General features: G+C 36.0%; 1 protein-coding gene and 1 long non-coding RNA gene across 5 annotated transcripts; one reads left to right on the top strand and one right to left on the bottom strand.

The window, feature by feature from the left end:
• Nucleotides 1-1571: 1571 nt before the first annotated feature.
• LOC130825723 (uncharacterized) lies at nucleotides 1572-4171 on the bottom strand. Its single transcript, XM_057691102.1, has 3 exons — nucleotides 3155-4171; nucleotides 2880-3062; nucleotides 1572-2769 (listed from the first exon to the last, which is right to left on the bottom strand). The coding sequence occupies exons 1-3, from the start codon at nucleotides 3321-3323 to the stop codon at nucleotides 2390-2392; spliced, it is 732 nt and encodes a 243-aa protein (XP_057547085.1). The 5' UTR covers nucleotides 3324-4171; the 3' UTR covers nucleotides 1572-2389.
• Nucleotides 4172-4236: 65 nt separating this feature from the next.
• Nucleotides 4237-7220, top strand: LOC130825722 (uncharacterized). Of its 4 annotated transcripts, none has more exons than XR_009046938.1 (4): nucleotides 4237-4516; nucleotides 4616-4849; nucleotides 4959-5259; nucleotides 5381-7219. It is a non-coding gene; the product is annotated as an uncharacterized LOC130825722 (long non-coding RNA). The 4 variants fall into 4 exon arrangements; XR_009046937.1 differs by having other exon boundaries at nucleotides 4238-4516; nucleotides 4959-5290; XR_009046935.1 differs by having other exon boundaries at nucleotides 4239-4516; nucleotides 5362-7219.
• The last annotated feature ends 11121 nt before the right edge of the window (nucleotides 7221-18341 follow it).

Here is an 18341-nt window from a genome sequence, read left to right as displayed (position 1 = left end):
AATTCCGGAAAAACAGGGAAAAAACGTTTAAACTCGTAACAACAACAATTCAACCCCCCCTGTTGCTATTCCCATCTCTAAATCAGTCTACACATGCTATTGCTGAGACGTCTATATATGTTTATATACAATGTCGTTCCTGATATTTTGTAGGCTTAAGGAGAAATAATAGATATGGACCCTTCCTATAGAAGATCGATTCTTATGATACTCGCCACACTCCTTAAGGTTTGCTCTAATTTTTGATTCAAGTCCTCACATGAAAAATCCATATAGAGTGATCTCAATGCAAAGTTTTTTTAGTTAAACTTTTGAGAATGAATAGTGCAACCTCAACAAAAATCAATTACGTGGATTCAATGTAATTTCCACGGTATCCCTATGTTTTTGCACTTTATCTTTCGTACCCCTGTATTTTTTCGATTATTTGTAGTGTAGAGTTGCTGCTAGGCATGGCCACGGTCCGGGTTGGTCCGGTTCCGTTCCGGTTCCATCCGGTTCCGGTTCCACCCGGTTCCGGTTCCATTTGGAACCTGTCGCGAACGGTTCCGGTTCCGGGCGGTTCCAAACGGTTCCTTGGCGATTCATGAGGCGGTTCCGGCGGTTCCAACTCACGGGACAGGCGGGTCGGACCATCGGTTCCATTTTTATTTTTTCTTTAAATATTTATATAATAAAAAAATACTATAATATCGCGGACGTACCTTTGATGATTACTTGATTATTAGCGAAATTCATTGCATGTCAAGTTGTCATCGTTATTGAAATATTTGCTAAAAAGAATGAAAAAAATAAATTAATAAGAAACGAATCAATGATAATGTCGATAAAGATGATTAATAAAAAAAGAGGGAGAAAATGGACTTGAACCTAGTACCCAAATGAATACTAAGCTGCCTACGTATCCCGAAAGAATCAAAGCCCACGTAGTTCTTTGTCATACCTTTTATTTATAGTTGTTGAATGTTGATTTAACGTTGTCGTTTGTCGGATTGATCCTATTCGTCTTCGTCATCATCATGTGGTTGATTAGATGCTTCCGCTGACTCTCCTCCTGACGATGATGCAGATGTATCCATCATCATCCATGGATCATCATCGTCGTCTTGATCATCATCATTCCTTAGTCCTTGTGTTCGAATCTCCGCTTGATCCCAATCTTTCTTGCAAACACATATTTGAATACTATGTGGAGCAAGACGAGATCGCTTTTCGTCCAAAACTCTTCTACCTGCACTAAAAGCAGACTCCGACGCAATTGTTGACGCGGGAATTGCAAGGATATCCTTTGCAATTCTCGATAAAATGGGAAATTTAACAGATTTTTCTTTCCACCACTCCAAAATATCATAGATACTTTGGTCTATTTCAAAGTGGTGTTTAAGATAACTATCTAGTTCTAAATATGAGGTCAAGGAAGAAGAAGATGATCCTACAAAACTATCATCTTGAGTCATTATGTTAGCTATTACGAATTATAGTAAGAGGGACGTGCCGAAACGCTAGCACGCCTAGACATATCGCGTTTCGGGTTATATACACTAGCGTAAAAATCATAGAGTTCTGCTAAATATTTTTTACATGTTCCTACATAATTATGTACATCAGTAGACGGGCGATCTAACGATTGGTAATAAAATCCTATTACTTTAGTAAGGACCTCAGTAGACGGGCGATTCCATAAATATAAGGAAAATCGGTAAAATATGCTTGCCATTTTTCCATCATATCTGCAAGAATCGGCCTCCATTTTGGGTTAGTATCTTCATGTGTATATTTAAGGAGATGATAAAAAATAGTAATACATTCACTTATTACTAAGTGAACGTTGGGTTCATAAACATAAGAAAAAATCTTAGTCGCGTGGTCATACGCTTCTAATATGTTATGTACACCTATAGCTAATTCCCAAGTGTCATCAGCTATGAAACTATCTGTACACTCACTATATAGTTGTGTTATTACTGGGCGATAAACAATCGCCTTTCTTAATAAATCGTTGGTTGAGCCCCAACGTGTAGGAGTATCTAATGACCAATACACTTTTTTAAGTTGGTATTGGTCACATAATTGTTTATATCGTCTTTTTATCTTTCCGATCCTAAGCCATTTCACTATATCCCTAATTGGTTCTAATAAATCACTTAATTGTTTTATGCCTGCTTGGCAAGATAAGTTAATTATATGCGCACAACAACGTATGTGTAATAAGCTACCCCCAAGGATTAAACTAAAAGCAGGTTCGTTAAACAAAAGTTCTATACATTTAATGTTCGCGGTCGCATTATCAGTTGAACAACAAAATATTTTATCTAATAAGTTCCATTCTCTACATATCTCTACTAATCTATATTTTATGTTTTCACCGGTATGTCTTTCTGGCATTGTCTCAAAAGCAATTATTCTTTTTTGCATAATCCAATTTCGATCTATCCAGTGTGCTGTTACACACATATAAGGTTCTAAATGTGCGTCTTTTAAGAGTGCTCCTAGGGATTGCTCTATATTGTGGTTGCAAAGTTTTTCTATTGAGACGCTCGTATGCCCTACTTTCACCGTGGTTAAAAGGCAATTCATCACAAATTACATACCTAGAAAATTCATCAATCATGTCATTACGATTGTATCTAAAAGGCATACCTGTGATGGGAATGTCCCATTGTGTCTGTCGGCTTCCACTTGTGGTCCCGCTCCCGCTTGCTGCATGAGTTTCTTTTGTGATTCCATGCTTCTTTGCCAAATGTTTGTTAAAAGATCCCGTACCACCACCTAACACGTATTCACAAAACACAATAAATAAATGTTTATAAAATATGAATATATGATGTATCAATGTATTATGTATGTCAGTATGTATAAAAAACTTAAAAAGTATTTACCTCTGGCGAAACTGTATGAAACTAAGGGCTTTACTCCTTGACTTTCACAAATTTGACAAGTGCATAAGAAAACATCTGGATTCTCGGTTGGTTCTTTTGTGAAATACGACCACACATGTGAAACAGCTCTACCACTAGGAGGTGGCATTGCCGGAAAAGGTTGTCTTACTGGTTCATCTTCATCTAAATAAATAATTTAAAATTATAAAACTATAATTAAATAAATAAATAATTTAAAGTTTAATTAATTTGAAGAATAAAATTATAAAACTAACCGATAGTTTGGAAATTGACTCGTTTACCACGAGCTTGTCTTTGTTGTTGTTGTTCTCCTTGTTCTTCATGTGACCTTGTTGATGACTGTCGAGATATATGTATCCCAATTGGGGTCGTTGGTTCCTCTTCTTGTTCTTCTTCTTCATCAATTTGTATTTCTCTTTCCATTTCTTCTGCATAATTATGTAACTCCGGGTCGTACCCTTCCGGATAATTATGTTCATAATTATAATTACTAATGGAAGGTGTTGTTGATACCGACGGAGTAGAAGTGGCCTTTCTTTTGGACAAACTAGAACCTCCCAATGATTTTGCCACTTTAGTAACTTTTTTGTGGCTTTTTTCAAAAATGAAGACATGATTGATAATTTGAAGTAATAATAGAAATATAGAATTAAGAAATAAATAAATTATTATTATGTAATTAACTAAATTAAGAAATAATTAAAACACTAATTATGTAATTAAGAGAATAATTGCGTAATTAAAGAATTAAGTAGAGAGAGTAAGTAGAGAGAGTAGGAGAAGAGATGAGTTGTGAATGAAAATGATTGAAAGTGATGAGTATTTATAGGGGAAATTCCAACGGCTAGAAAACGGTAATAAAACGGCTAGTTTGACCGGTTCCGGTTCCATGGAACCGTTGAGCCGGTTCACCCGGACCGGTCCCAGTTCCGGTTCCGGTTCTCTGGAACCGCTGTACCGGTTCTCCCGGACCGGTTCCGGTTCCAATTCGCGGTTTTTTTTCCCGGTTCACGACGATTTTTTCCGGCGGTTTCACGGTTCCGGCAACTTTTTCAAGGCGGTTTCACGGTTTCGCGGTTCGGGGCGGTTCGGAACCTGTCGCAAACGGTTTCAGTTTCGGATCCGGTTTCAAGCGGTTCGGGACCGGTTCAGTTCCGGGTAACCCGCCCCGTGGCCATGCCTAGTTGCTGCCTTGTATTATGATCCCCATCGCCCTAGTGAACTTGCAAAATGGACAAGGGGTGATAGTTGTGCAGAAAATAACTCCTTGTACTTGAGGACTGGGTAGAGACCTCTTCCCCCCCCCCCCCCCCCCCCCCAAGCCAAGAAGGACTATAAGGATCCTGTTGACTAGGTTGACCCTCATTTGACAAGTTTTCAAGATTTGGATCCATCCACTATGGATGGATCCAGAAAAGCAAAAGGCTAGCAGCGCTATTGTTGCTGGCTCTTCAAAAGCAGGACCTTCAAAGGTTTCAATTCCAAAGAAGATCTGCCTGTTTTGGCTACTCCTTGTGCTTATTGTCCACACGGGAGCTCACAGGTTGTTGTGTTACTTCCAGACGAAGACTTAAATCCTGCACCCCTCTCCTGGAGCTATCACGACCCTTCTATAGGTGATTATTATTAATTTTTGTAGGTTTGGGGTTTATTTGTTAATTTTTCCTTTTATCCCAGACTTCTAACTTTTTCCACGATCAATATGCATTTTTCAGCTATTGTTTTTTAGCCTGCTCCCAGATCTGCTACTAATTCGCTAGCTGTTATGGAGGCCACTCAGGCAGAGGTAGTTGAAGAGACTGAAGCACAACCTGAGACTCCAATTGGGATTCAGGTAGAGGTTGAAGATACTGGCTGCTTATCTTCACCAGCTTCTTCTGATTATTCTAACATTTTCTCAGTCCCCACTGATGATAATGTAGGGAAATATCTCTAGGAGGGAGATTCATGTAACACAAACTTGCCTTGTTTACTCTTTATTTTATTGTTTCTTTATATAGATAAATTCCCAAACTGATATTGTATTATTTTTCACTTTTGTTACTGCTGATCTCCCAGTTTCTTCTATGCCCATAACTGTAAAAGAAACTATTCAGGAGGAAGATGTTCTAGCTTAATCTCTTTCTCTTGTGGCTAAACAAATAATTATCCCAGCATCTGAAGCTGTGGAACCTTCTTCTATCCCAGTCCATGAGACTGAGGATGTCCCTGAACAAGCAGAGCAAGCAATCATCCTTACTACTGAAGTTGAGGGTGATACTAAACAACCCAATGTTCCAACCATTGAGGTCTAAGGCATTGTTGATGAGACATCCACTCATAAGTTCCAGCTAGCAACGCTCCCATTAATACTTAATGGGTGAGGATCCCAGCACTGCTCTAATAATCCAGTTGAGGATAATTTTAAACTTATTATTAACTTTTCCTTTCCTCCTTTCTTCCTTTTGTTGCATATCATAAGGATATTTCTTCTTTATAAGGAACCAAAACAAGGGCAAACGGGCAGAATAGGGCCCACAATCAGAGGAACCTTTTTTTATCGGACAAAAGGTAGACGAAGTGATTATCCTCCCAGCAAACTGGGTCAATTGACCTAATGGCATCTGTGGATAGATTTTGATGAGGTCATTTCTTCAAATTTATCATCCATACTTTCTTTATCTTAATTATCTTGTTTTTCTAGCTTAACCTTGCTTCTTCGCTTTTATCTAGTTGGTTACTTCTAGATTTCTAGATCTACGTTCTCTAGTGAGGAGAACATATCATTCTGATGTTCAGAATTTCCGCAAGAGAGTTCAAGCTCAATAGATGGAAATCAACACATTTCAGGCTTAAGTAGAAAATCTCAGGTCCAGAAATCAAACTTTGGAGACAGAATCAACCTCCTACACTGTTGAACTCGGGAATCTGAAAAGTAGGAACCGATTTTTGGAATCTGAGATGAGCACCTAACAAGCTAAAATTAATAATTTAAGGGGTATGACTAAATTTTTGGAGGTGGAGCTTAACTTCCAGGTTGAGTTCATTGCAGCCAAAGAGTCTAGGATTCTCGTGCTTGATATTGGGTTGGCTAAGGCTAATGAAACAATTAATGAAGTCAAGGAAAAAAGTAAAGAGCTGTAGGCTGAGACTTTATCTAAATCCAACTATATTCTTAAGCAGCAGTCTACTATTGCAAAGGACGTTGAAGCATCTGGCCACCTTCAAAGAGATTTGAAGCGGGTTCAAGATACTTTATCTACTATTGAGGAAGCTTCTGCCAAGAAGGATTGTGAAATTTTGAATCTTAGGTCTCAACTATCAGAATCCAAAATTCTTGTTAAAACTCACGAGGAGTGATTAACGCTATGGAGGAAAGCAAGGAGGAGATTCATGCTCAAGTAAGGAGTCTAGAGGCAACCGTTGCCAAGCTGGAAACTGAGAAAATTAGGGCTAAGACTAAGGAGAGATTGAAAGTTGCTGCCTACTTTAAGGCTTAGTTTGAAACTAATCTTGTTGTCGATAGAGCCAATACCAAGGAGGCTTCGATCTGATATGCGATGAATGCAGTATATACTACTTATCCAGACTTGGATTGGTCTAAGATTGAACCTCACTTTACTCCAGCTACTCGCATTGCCCTATATTGCAATATTAAGGGCTCAATATAAGAAGAAAACTACCCTAGAGGTAGTAGCTCTACTCCTCCTGCTTCCAAGATTCCTTCTACCAGCAAATAATACTTCTTTTTTTTCTTAGCATTTTGTTCTTTCCGTAAGATTTTCTAGAATTTTTGACGTAATCTGGGAATTTGGGAAGCATGTAAACATTTTAATGAATGAAGAATTTTATTTCATTAATTCTTCGTCTTTTTAACTTATACTCACATGGCTTGACAATGTTTCTGGATAAAACTATCATGGCTTGATGATGTTTCTGGATAAAATTCACATGGCTTGACGATGTCTCTGAATTAACTTCATCAAACCTTTTGTGTGTTTTTCTGTTTCTGGCTTGAAATTTTTTAATTTAAGGAATTTCAAAATACATAACTCTTCATCTTATTAATTATCTCTTCTCCTCCCAAGTCTAACTAATTTGTCAGACGAAAATAGTTGGACTTTATATTTCAATGTTTTTTTTGATGATCTTTTTTCTATTTTTGAATTTCTCAAACTTTGAGGGGAGATAGATTTGATTCCACTAATATGATTGCTCTTCTGCTTCATACTCTTTATCAAATTCTCTTAGGTTCCCTAAAACTCATATGGGCTTCTTAACTATTAAGCCAGGGCTTTCCCACTAGTTTTTACATTCTCATTCTATTTATGTACACCCATTTTTCTTACATAACAAATAAACAAATATTCGAATAAATTATACATTGTATGTACAATGAAATAAATTCTATACATGCATACTTTATTGGATTTTGTACAATGTGTTATACCCTATGCTTATACATAAAAATCTTTTTAATTTCTTACATTCCATTTTTTTTTTATGGGTTCCCCTTGAGATGTCTTCAATTTACATGTTCCATTTCCACAATCTTTTAAGATGATATAAAGACCCTCCCATTTTTCTGATAGTTTTGCATGTTCTTGTTTCTTAGTGGCTTTTTCATTTCTCAAAATTAAATCACCAAGTTAAAAAGATCTTTGTTTTACCTTTGTATTGTATAATCTAGCAATTCTATTATGATAAGTTGCCATTTTCCATGTTGAATCTTCTTTAACTTCATCTATTAATTCAAGAACAATGAGCCTAGATTCTTCGTTTTCTTGTTGATTCCAGTGTTTGAATCTAATTGTTTTAACCCCAATATCTACTAGAAGTAATGCCTCTGAATAATAAAGCAACCTTAATCGAGTTGGTCCTGTGGCTTCTTTCACTATTGTTCGTAATAACCATAAAACATCATAAATTTCATCAACCTATTTCCCTTTAGCCTCTTTTAATTTCTTTTGTAAACCATTCAAAATTTGTTTATTTGCTGCTTTTGCTTGGCCATTACATTGAGGATTACATACTAAGGAATAAGCCACACCAAGTTTAAAGGCTTCCATAAAACTTCTTAATGTGGCACAGTCAAATTAAGTGTTGTTATCCACTGTTAAACTCAAGGTAACCCAAATCTAGTGATAATATTCTACCAGATAAATTTCTCCACCTTTCTAGATCTTATTGTTGCCAATGCCTCTACTTCTATCGATTTGGTAAAGTAATCAATTGCAACAATAAAAAATTTTTACCCCTAGCTGCCAGCTTGAATGATCCCAGAAGGTCCAATCCCCATTGAGCAAAGGGAACTGGATTGTGGATATATTTCAATTTAGCTTTTGGTTGCTCTAGCTCCCAGATGATGCCCACAACCTTCATGGATCTCTCTCGTAATGTAGTCAGCCTCTAACGGGGTGAAACACTTCAAAAGTGGACCTTTTTTGCTTTTTTGTATAATTCTCCATCTATAATGCAAAATTAAAGGGATTTCAATTTTAATTTTCTAATTTTGATAGGATCTTCTATGAGTATTCCAGTTTTTTTATATTGGATGATTTCTTTCATCCAGTCTGGGACATCTTTGCTACCAATACGGAAAACGGAAGTATCATTTTCGTGTATTGCACTCAGAGGTTCCACTTCCACCAAAACTTAACTCTTTAGATCATGCATGCTAGAACTTCCTAGCTTTGATAGAGCATTTGCTTGTTCATTTTGGGATTTTGGAAGTCTTTCAACCTGAACGGATTTGAATTCTTAGATCAATTACTTTGTCTTTTGCAAGTATTTTTTCAATAACTTCCTCTCTGCCTTCACACTCCCCAAAAATCTGGTTCACAACAAGTTGTAAATCAGGTTTTAAGCATCTAGTAATGGTGTATCAAAGTAAGGTCTTAACTTTCTAGCTGCTATAATTAATGTATAAGTAGTTTTCTTTATCATGGTGTATCTTGTTTCAGAATCCAGTAATGTTATTTGAGTTGCTGCCTTGACCAAGGCAGCACTCACTGTTATTTGAGTTGTTGCCGCATACAAATATAAAGTTTAACCTGTAATGGATCTAACCAAAGTGGGTAGACTATGCAGATGATCTTTTAACTGTTGAAATGTTTGGCTTTGTTCCTCCCCTCATTCAAAATCTTTGTTACCCCTCAAAACTTTGAAGAACGATGAAGTTTTCTCTGTTGATTTTTCTATGAATCTGGATAAGGATGTCGTTCTTCCTGTTAATCCCATTACATTTTTCTTGCTCTTTGGTTCTGCCAGATCAAGGACAACTTGAACCTTCTTTGAATTTGCCTCTATCCCTCTTAGGCTAACTAAATATCCCAAAAATTTCCCAGACCTAATCCCAAAAACGCATTTTCTGGGATTAAGTTTCATTTTTTATATTTCCTAATGTTGTCAAATGTTTCTTAGAGGTTTTGTATTATCTCTCTTTTTGTTTTACTTTTTACAACGGAGTCATCTACATAAACCTCTAGATTTCTCTCTCTCTGATTTTTGAAAATTTTATCGATCAACCTTTGATAGGTTGCCCTCGCATTCATCAAACCAAAAGGCATCTTGACGTAACAAAATACCCCTACTAAGCATATAAATGTTGTTTTTTCTTTAACAGTATGGTCCATGAAAATTTGATGATAGCTAGAAAATGCATCCATACAACATAACAAAGCATATCCAGTTGTTGAATAAACTAACTGGTCTATCCAAAGTAAAGGATAAAACTCTTTATGAAAACATCTATTCAAACTAGTAAAATCTATACACATTCTCCATTTTCCTAGCTGCGGTTTCTTTACTAGAACTACATTTGCCAGCCATTCTGGGTAAAAACATTCTTCCATAAAGCCTACATCTAGTAACTTCTGAACTTGTTCTTTGATGATTTTATCTTATTATGGTCGAATTGGCTTGGTACCTCGTACACATTCAGCTTATGTGTAACAACCTCTCCATCTTATCCAGGCATATTTGCTGCTAAATATGTAAATAGATCAACATTTTGTCTAAGTAACTAGATCAAATGAATTTCGATTTGTGGATCCAGGTCTTTTCCTATCCTCACCGTCTTTTCTCTGCCTTTAAACAATGGGACCACTTCTGTATTTCGTTGATCTATCTCCATCTGAGGGGGTTCTCTTTTTGATGTTTTCATCTTCTGAAGATCTAGGATCAATTTTGATTGTATTTTGGGTCTCAAATCTAGATGAAGTTGTTACAAACATTGATTTTTTTAGTCGCCTTTTTTCTTCTTTTTCAGTCACTTTTTCTTGTTATTTTTCTTTTTGTGATTCCGCTTTTGTTTTACTTATCATGTAGCACGATTTTTCCATTCTCTGATTTCCTCTAGCTCTCCCAACTCTTCCATCTTGACCCACAAAGAGTAAAGTTTGATGGTGAGTTGATGGAATTCCAGTTATTTCTACTGTAAACTTCCTTCCCAGAATACAGTTGTATCTGGTTGGGGCGAATATAACATAAAATTCCTAACGGACTGTTATTGTTACCCCCAATTCATCTACTATTGTTACTGGTAGAATTACCTTCCCTTTTGCCTACACTGTTTCTCCAGAAAACCGAACAATGGGAGTGGAAGATCTTTCATGCGTTTTGTCTTCCAGATCCATGTAGTCCTAACAGGACTTGTATATGACATTCACCTCACGCCACTATCCAACAACACTCTATGCATAGACTGTTCAGTAATGTCTACCATCATCACCAACGGATCGGAATGAGGATATGAAACTCCTCTGCAATCTTCTCTTGTAAAAGTCATGTCTAGCATTGGTGGTGGCCCTTTTTGTTCTGTTGCCTCCATCAATTCTAGGTTGGGAGAAATGATTGCTCTTAAATGAGCTTATGAGTCCATAATTTCCCCATACTTTTGGAAAATGATTAAGATACCTTTCTTCTTCTTTTAAATTGGCTCATACATCTTCCTTTCCGGCAGGTTCTTCTTTTCTTTTTGAACCTCCAGACTGTTGTCTCTTATGGGTTTCTTCTCCTGGTCTATACTATTTGAAATATCCTCTTTGAATCAAGTCCTCTATGCTATTCATCAATGACTTGCAATGCTCCGTCCAACGTCCAGGACATTCATGAAATTTACAAAAAAGTATTTGGATTCTTTCTTGCCATTTTTCTTCGTACTGGGCATTGCCACCAAGCATCATCTTTGTGTAAATTGTAAATTTTTGCACGTGATTCTTTCAAAGGGGTGTACTCTGAATAATTGTGAAGACTCGGTACATCCGTATCCTTAGTTATTACCTATTTCTTTGTTCCCGATGTAATCATCCAGTGATAGCTTTGAAATCTTCAACATCCACATGGGATTAGGCATACTCCCTAACTTCTTTCATCGTCTTCAAATAGGACCATTGATTACTGAATTTCAAGGCTTTGCTTTCTGGCCTCTCAGAATTAAGACCTTGTTTGAAGGAAAATGTCAAAATATTTTCCTCAGGATTCAATACCTGAAGTCTTTCCTTTTCAAATCGTGACATATAATTTCTCAGAGATTCATCTTTTCCCTGCTTGATGGTCATCATCTCTATTGATTGTTTCATTCTGGCCGTACCAGATGAAAAATGACTTCTAAATTATTCAGCCAGCACATCAAAACTGGATATTGACCCATTCGGTAGGCTTTGTACCCATTTTTAGCAGTCCCAGTCAAGGTCAATATGAAACTTTTATACCAACTGGCATTAGTATGACTGTCCATGTCCATCCCATTATCGAAAGCTAAAAGATGAGCATTTGGACAAGTCTCACCTTTGTAAGTCAGATATGGTGAAAACTTAACCCTTTTTGCTGATGTTGCTGCAATTTTTTGCACAAAAGGTGTCTTCCAAGAAAATCTTATTTTTTGATTTTCAAGGAGCTTTAAAGGTAAGCTCGACATGCAAGGTGATTTTCCCTTGATGGAATGAACTTCTAGTTGAATGTTTTTTTCGACCTGCATTGATTCTTCTTTTCCTTCATGAATTTTTACAGATACCTGGGGAGATTCCAATCCTGCTCCATGACCCAGCCTTTCCAGATTGCTTTCCCAATTTGCTCATCACCGATCTTCTTTTAGTTTTCTCAATCTTCCTTGACTCTCTTTTTGTTGCCTGGGAATCCATTTTATGATAGACAATTTCAGTCCATCCCTTCTATATATGGGTACCATTCATTGACGAAGTACCCAGATCTGATAGAGTTCTATACTAGGCATACTTTTTCTCTGGTTTAGATCTCTTAATACTTTCTATATGAACATTCTTCTTTTTTTAATAATCCTGTTAAGAGTACTCCCTTCTTTCTTCTTTCTAACTTTGTACTTGGATATATGTTTCATCCCCCTGAACTTGCTCCTTCTGGGTAGAAGCATGTTCTCCTTGTGATGGAGTAACATATTCTCTTCTTGTTTTTAATGCATTAGCCAATATAGGTGCCAACTAGACTAAAGTATCTCCAGTTAATGTAAATTGCGGTTGAACTGCAACTGTCTCTTGTTGATGACCAGGACTATTTTCTATTGCTCTAGATGATAACGCTTTGTGTTGGCTCATTTGAGAACTCTGTGATTGTCTCAAGGATCGTTTCTCATCTATCATTTTTTGGATCATGTTGTCGTTTTCAATAGATCTTTGTCTCTGAGATCTACTTCTAGGATGTTGTCTTGTGCCAAATTGGCTTGTTTTCTGGATTTGATTTCTCGAATGATTTGACATCTTCTCAAATGAAAATTCTTAGAGTAACTTTTAGCAAAGAAAGTGTAGACTCAATTAGGAACGGGAACAGCAACAAGAGGGGGATGAATTGTTGTTGTGACTAATTCAAGCGTTCTTGCCCTGTTTTTGCGGAATTGAATTAAGATAAATAAAGCTTGAACTTAAAGCAAAATAATAAAAGAGACAAATGAACTTTTACGTGGAAACCTTCTGGGCCTAAACAGAAGGAAAAACCACGACCCCTCGGAATTCTAAAAACTCCACTATGTTTAAGGCAATTAGTTACAATTACAATAAACACCTTACTTCACTCGAAGCGAATCAACTAGGCCAACTCTTCCCTCTCAAATTGCTTTACTCAAAGCAACAAACTCAGCTTTACTAAAAGCTAAACTCCTCAATACCTTCACTCAAAGCTATCTAATTCCCCCTTAGACTCACCCGAGTCTAATTACAAGTTCTCTTAAAAACCCTTACAAAAAGGATAAAAATCTTTAAAATAAAATCAATGAGTTGCTCAAGAAAATATTATGAGTTAATTGGCAAATTTCAAAATAAAATATTTCTTGTGGATTTCCAAAAATAATCGCATGAAAATAAAAAAGTTCATACGTTAGATGCTTAGAAACAGCCGAATTCACTAGCTATTTATAAAAAAATAAAATCTCTAAGAGAATGGAATAATCCAATCCATTATTTCTTTAACAAAAATATCATGGGATTAATGTGGATTAATCACACAGACAGTTATTTCCACAAGACTTGATTAAATCAAGCATACGGTTAAAACAATAATAACCGCTGTTCCTATTTACTAATAATAGGTTATGTTCCCTTTAAGCAACAGCAGTTCCTGTTCCAGTAATAACTGCTGGAACTTTTATGCTATTCATAGAATCGGTTATACTTACTAAGAATAGGAATGGTTACATGCTAATTAATTATAGGAACGATAACCTATTTTCTAAGATAAAGACCGGTTCTAAAATAATAATAGCTAAGACCTATTCAACAGCAGTCGTTCCTATATTTAGCAAATCTAACATTTACTAAATATAGATCCTAAAATAATGCTAATTAAATACGAAAAATCATTTTGAAAAATCTTTTGCCAATTAACTTTAATAAATTATAATTGCAACACATTAACTTTATTTTCTACATTAACTAAATAATAATAACTAAATAATAATACGTAGGCTGACTCCAGTTAGGAACAGTGCGCTGTCTCTAAATTCCAGTTTAGCTAGAACATCCAACTTGGGAACAGTAGACTTCCTATCTCCATTTTACATCCCAAGTAATATACGCTTCTAACATCTCTTGAATCCTTTTGACACGTACATTTACATGAACCAAGCCATAGGTACTATCAACGATCATAATTACTACCGGATATCGACCTGCACATAATCTCTTAAAAACATATTTGTTTAAATAAAGTGTAGTCATCATCAAAATTCAAGAGGTCCAACAAATTCCCCCTTTTTAATGATGACAAACTTTTTAAACAAACTTAAACCAATGTAGAGTAAAACCAATATTAAAGAGCATGTTACAGATTAAAACAACTCTTCGTAACTTAGTAAACATAATTTACCAAGCATATCGTGAATCAAATTACTCTAAAAATAAACACAACAAAACTCATACAATTTCATCATAAAACATAAGCAGTAGTTCCAGTATTATTTAGAGAAAACAATTAGAGCTCAAAAGTCAAAACTTAATAGCAAATGAGTTCATCAAAACAGAATGATCTGAACATGTGAAAAGAATTTCATCTTAATCATAACACTTGAACATGTAGATCAAATTATATCAACGCAAGCATCAGAGCATCAAGCATTAGAGCATGTAAAGTTAACAAAAGGTTAACTATACTTTGACAATCACAGACTATACTATGACAATCACAATCACAGCAACAGCAACAGCTACAGAACAATCAGCAACAACACACAGCCAAACAGCATGAATCATAAATTATAACCTTAATCCTAATGTCCAACATAATAGATGTAGATATAGCTAAGCATACTCAAGAATTCTTTAAGTTTGTGCCAAATATTCCCCCTTTTGACTTCACTCAAAAAGAATTGGAGCAATCAAATCACAGCACTAACTACATAGTCAAAGAGAGAATAAGGATGCAAAAATTAAAAAGCAATACCAATGAATGCAAACATGAACAGCAATGATTAATTTTCACAAGCTATTAGTAGCACAAAGAAAATATAGTTGACAGTATGAATTAGATAAACAGTAACCCAGCTGGTAGCAAGACAAAAGTTTGAGGAAAGTAACGGTTACAACACATAAAAGATATTTAAAAATTATCAGGAAGAATTAGGATGCAGGAGCTTCATCATCTATATATTCAGTTTCCACCTCCACAGTATCCAATTTAGCACCCAGACGAGCCTCCATTTGAGTCATCTGGTCAGTTAGTGAGGCTAAGGAAACACGAACTTCATCTTGAAATTTAAAGAAGTGATCCTGCAATTCATCAAGTTTGAGGAGAATGGAGTATAAAGGAGCTGTAGGAACTGTTGTCTAGTCAAAGCCTTGTTGTGGAGATGTGTGAACAGGTGGTGGTGAAATTGGTATTGGTGAAGGTGGTGGTGATGGGAAATGATGGGATGATGGAGTGGTTGGCTTTGGTGAGGGAGGATAACTTGGTTCAGCAACAGAGTCATCATCAAGAACAACTACAGGTCTTTTCCCTTTGGCAGCAAGCCTTCTGCTCTTCCTTGAGGTTGAGCAAGGCTGCTTCATAGTAGGCACAGTTACCTCCTCCTTGCAGACACCAATGTCCTCCTTCTCCTTATCAGAAGGTTCTTCTGCCTTCTCAGTGGCAGAAGGAACAGTCTCCTGTTCCTTATCTCCAGATCCTTCCTCCTCCTGTTCCTCCTTTTCAACCTCTCCCTTTTCGGTTTCCTTCTCATTATCAGAATTAACATTGATTGTTTCAACAACATTCTCAAGGGTCCCATTCTCATTTAATTTAAGGTGTAAGTTACTTAAGCACTTGGCACCTATCATATTGTTCGCACCTATGGGAAAGTTTTGACCTTCAAGTGGAACATCTATCTTCCTAAAAATCCAAGTCAGCAAACCTCCATATCCAATCACACAACCTTTAGAAATACATTCACTTAAGGGAGAGATCATTAAAGAGAGAAAATTGATTTTAATATTGTTAGCCATGCAGTAAATTAGGGTTGCATCTCGCAGACTTACTTCACTACGTTTGGAATTTCGCGGCAAAACAAATCTACGAGCAATGTTATACAACAATTTGTGTAGAGGGGACAGTGCATTATGGCTGACCTTCCCTCGTTTTTCAGTGATCCCTAAAAATTTCCAAACATCCTTTTCATCTATTTCAAAGAAAGTTATTTTTGATCCAACATAATAAACATCAAATCCATTTGCGGGCACACCTAGCCATTCTCCCAATTTCTGACTGTTGAACTCTATTTTAACTTCTTTAACAGAACTCGAACAAACACCATGGTTAAGAAAAAAGTTCGAAACAAACTCACGCATCAATTTTGGGTATATTGGATTGCAGCAATATTCTGCGATCAAAGATTCCCAAGACTGAGTCTGTAATATAGTGTGTAACTAAGGGAAAAAGGTTGAATCATACCATTGTTTGTCTAATCCAAACCCAACCATCATTTCTTTTGACACTTCTTCAGCGTTCAAGTGAACATCGACTTTTGCCTTCTTTGCTGAAGATGATTTCTTTGAAGTGGACGGTCTTTTTCTCTTGTTCCTTGCTTGCCTTATAGAGCCACCAGGAGTGTCCTGCTGTTCTTTCAAGGATGACTCTTGAGCAGTTAATAAAGATGTTGGGTGAATAATTCATAAAGGTTTGGGTTGTTTCATCTTAGGTGTACGGCTCTTGGTTCTCATGGCATTTTGGTGAGCTGTTGGAGTTAAATTTTCAGAAAATGCGAGAAGATGAAGATGATTTTGGGATTGAGAGTTGATTGCAAATGAAGATGAAGGATTTAGGGCTTGACGTGTGAGAGTGTATATAATGAATGTAAGGGGACGTGTGTTTAGGTGATTCATGTTACTTATTTAATTTATGCATGTGGACATCGAGTGTGAAATGGAAACAGACGGATTTAGTGAAGAACTATGATGATTTAGCTCCCGCTATTTTAAAAGAAATTGCTGGATAAGTATATGTAAATATATTTTATGAGAATAAAATAAATGAAAATTTTATGCTACTACAGTCTGATCAATTTAAACATGCAATCATAAGAGCATTCACAGTATATACTTTCAAATAGTGCGTACCTGATCCTTTCGATAATCGATTTTTCAATCAAGATTTTTGTGGTTGATTGAACTTTTCAATTTTCATTTTGTCTTTGAAGATCACATAAGTCACTCACTTCAATGCAACTTGATCATGCCAAGTTGTAATCTCATTTTCTCATGTTGTTCCCTTGGAAGCGGTTTAGTCATGATATTAGCTATTTGCTCGTTATTGTTTACATGCTTGACCATAATATTTTTATTTTCAACATTATCCTTAAGAAAATGATGCCTAACGTGGATGTGTTTTACTCGTGAATGATGCACTGGATCTTTTGATATGCATATGGCACTGGTATTATCACAATAAATAGGAACACATTCAAATTTAATACCAAAATCTCTTAGCTGCTGTTTTATCCAAAGCATTTGGGAACAGCAAGCTGCTGCTGCTACGTATTCAGCTTCGGCAGTGGATAATGCAACAGTGTTTTGTTTCTTTGAACACCATGACATTAAACATGAGCCAAGAAATTGTACCATACCTGACGTACTTTTTCCGTTTACAAGATCTCCTGCATAATCTGCATCACTAAAACCTTTCAAATCATAGACATCACTTTTAGGGTAAAATAGGGACAAGTCGTCTGTTCCTTTAAGATATCTTAAAATTCGTTTAACTGCAGTGAGATGTGATTCTTTAGGATTGGATTAAAATCTAGCACATAAACCAACACTAAAAGCAATATCGGGTCTACTAGCAGTTAGATATAATAAAGAGCCAATCATGCCTCTATACATAGTTTGATCAATATTTGTTCCATTTGGGTCTTCATCTAATCTAACATTTGTAGCCATAGGTGTATTGTTGGTTTTAGCATTATTTCAGCCATATTTCTTGAGAAGTTCTTTTATATATTTTTGTTGGTGAATAAAGATACCATTAGCTGTTTGTTTAATTTGTAACCTAAGGAAGAAGTTTAGTTCTCCCATCATACTCATTTCAAATTCATTACTCATTAGGTTAGCAAATTCTTTACACAACAGTTCATTGGTGGCTCCAAAAATCAACATATATTTGAACAACTAAAATATCCAAACCTCTATTCTTAAAGAATAAGGTTTTGTCAATTTTGTCCTTTACAAAGTCATTTTGAATCAAAAACTTTGATAGTCTAATCAACCATTGCCTAGGAGCTTGTTTTAAGCCATAAAGAGCTTTATCAACCTTGTAGACATGATCAAGACCAAGAGGTATTTTCAAAGCCTGGGGTTGTTCAACAAAAACTTCTTCATCAAGAAAACCATTTAAGAAAGCACATTTCACATCCATTTGATATAATTTAAAGCTCATGAATGCAGCAAAAGAAATTAAGATTCGTATAGCCTTTAACCTTGCTACCGGAGTAAATGTCTCGGTATAATCAATACCTTCTTTTTGATTGTA

This window comes from Amaranthus tricolor, chromosome 10 (assembly GCF_026212465.1).
Source record: "Amaranthus tricolor cultivar Red isolate AtriRed21 chromosome 10, ASM2621246v1, whole genome shotgun sequence".
NCBI lineage: Eukaryota > Viridiplantae > Streptophyta > Magnoliopsida > Caryophyllales > Amaranthaceae > Amaranthus > Amaranthus tricolor.
This window is presented reverse-complemented; position numbering and strand designations above follow the sequence as displayed.

Coding starts and splice junctions, on each gene's coding strand:
- LOC130825723 (XM_057691102.1), bottom strand. CDS start 3,323: ATGGAAAGAGAAATACAAATTGATGAAGAAGAAGAACAAGAAGAGGAA. Junction 3,063..3,154: donor AGTCAATTTCCAAACTATCG/GTTAGTTTTATA, acceptor TTATTTATTTAG/ATGAAGATGAACCAGTAAGA. Junction 2,770..2,879: donor TTCATACAGTTTCGCCAGAG/GTAAATACTTTT, acceptor AATACGTGTTAG/GTGGTGGTACGGGATCTTTT.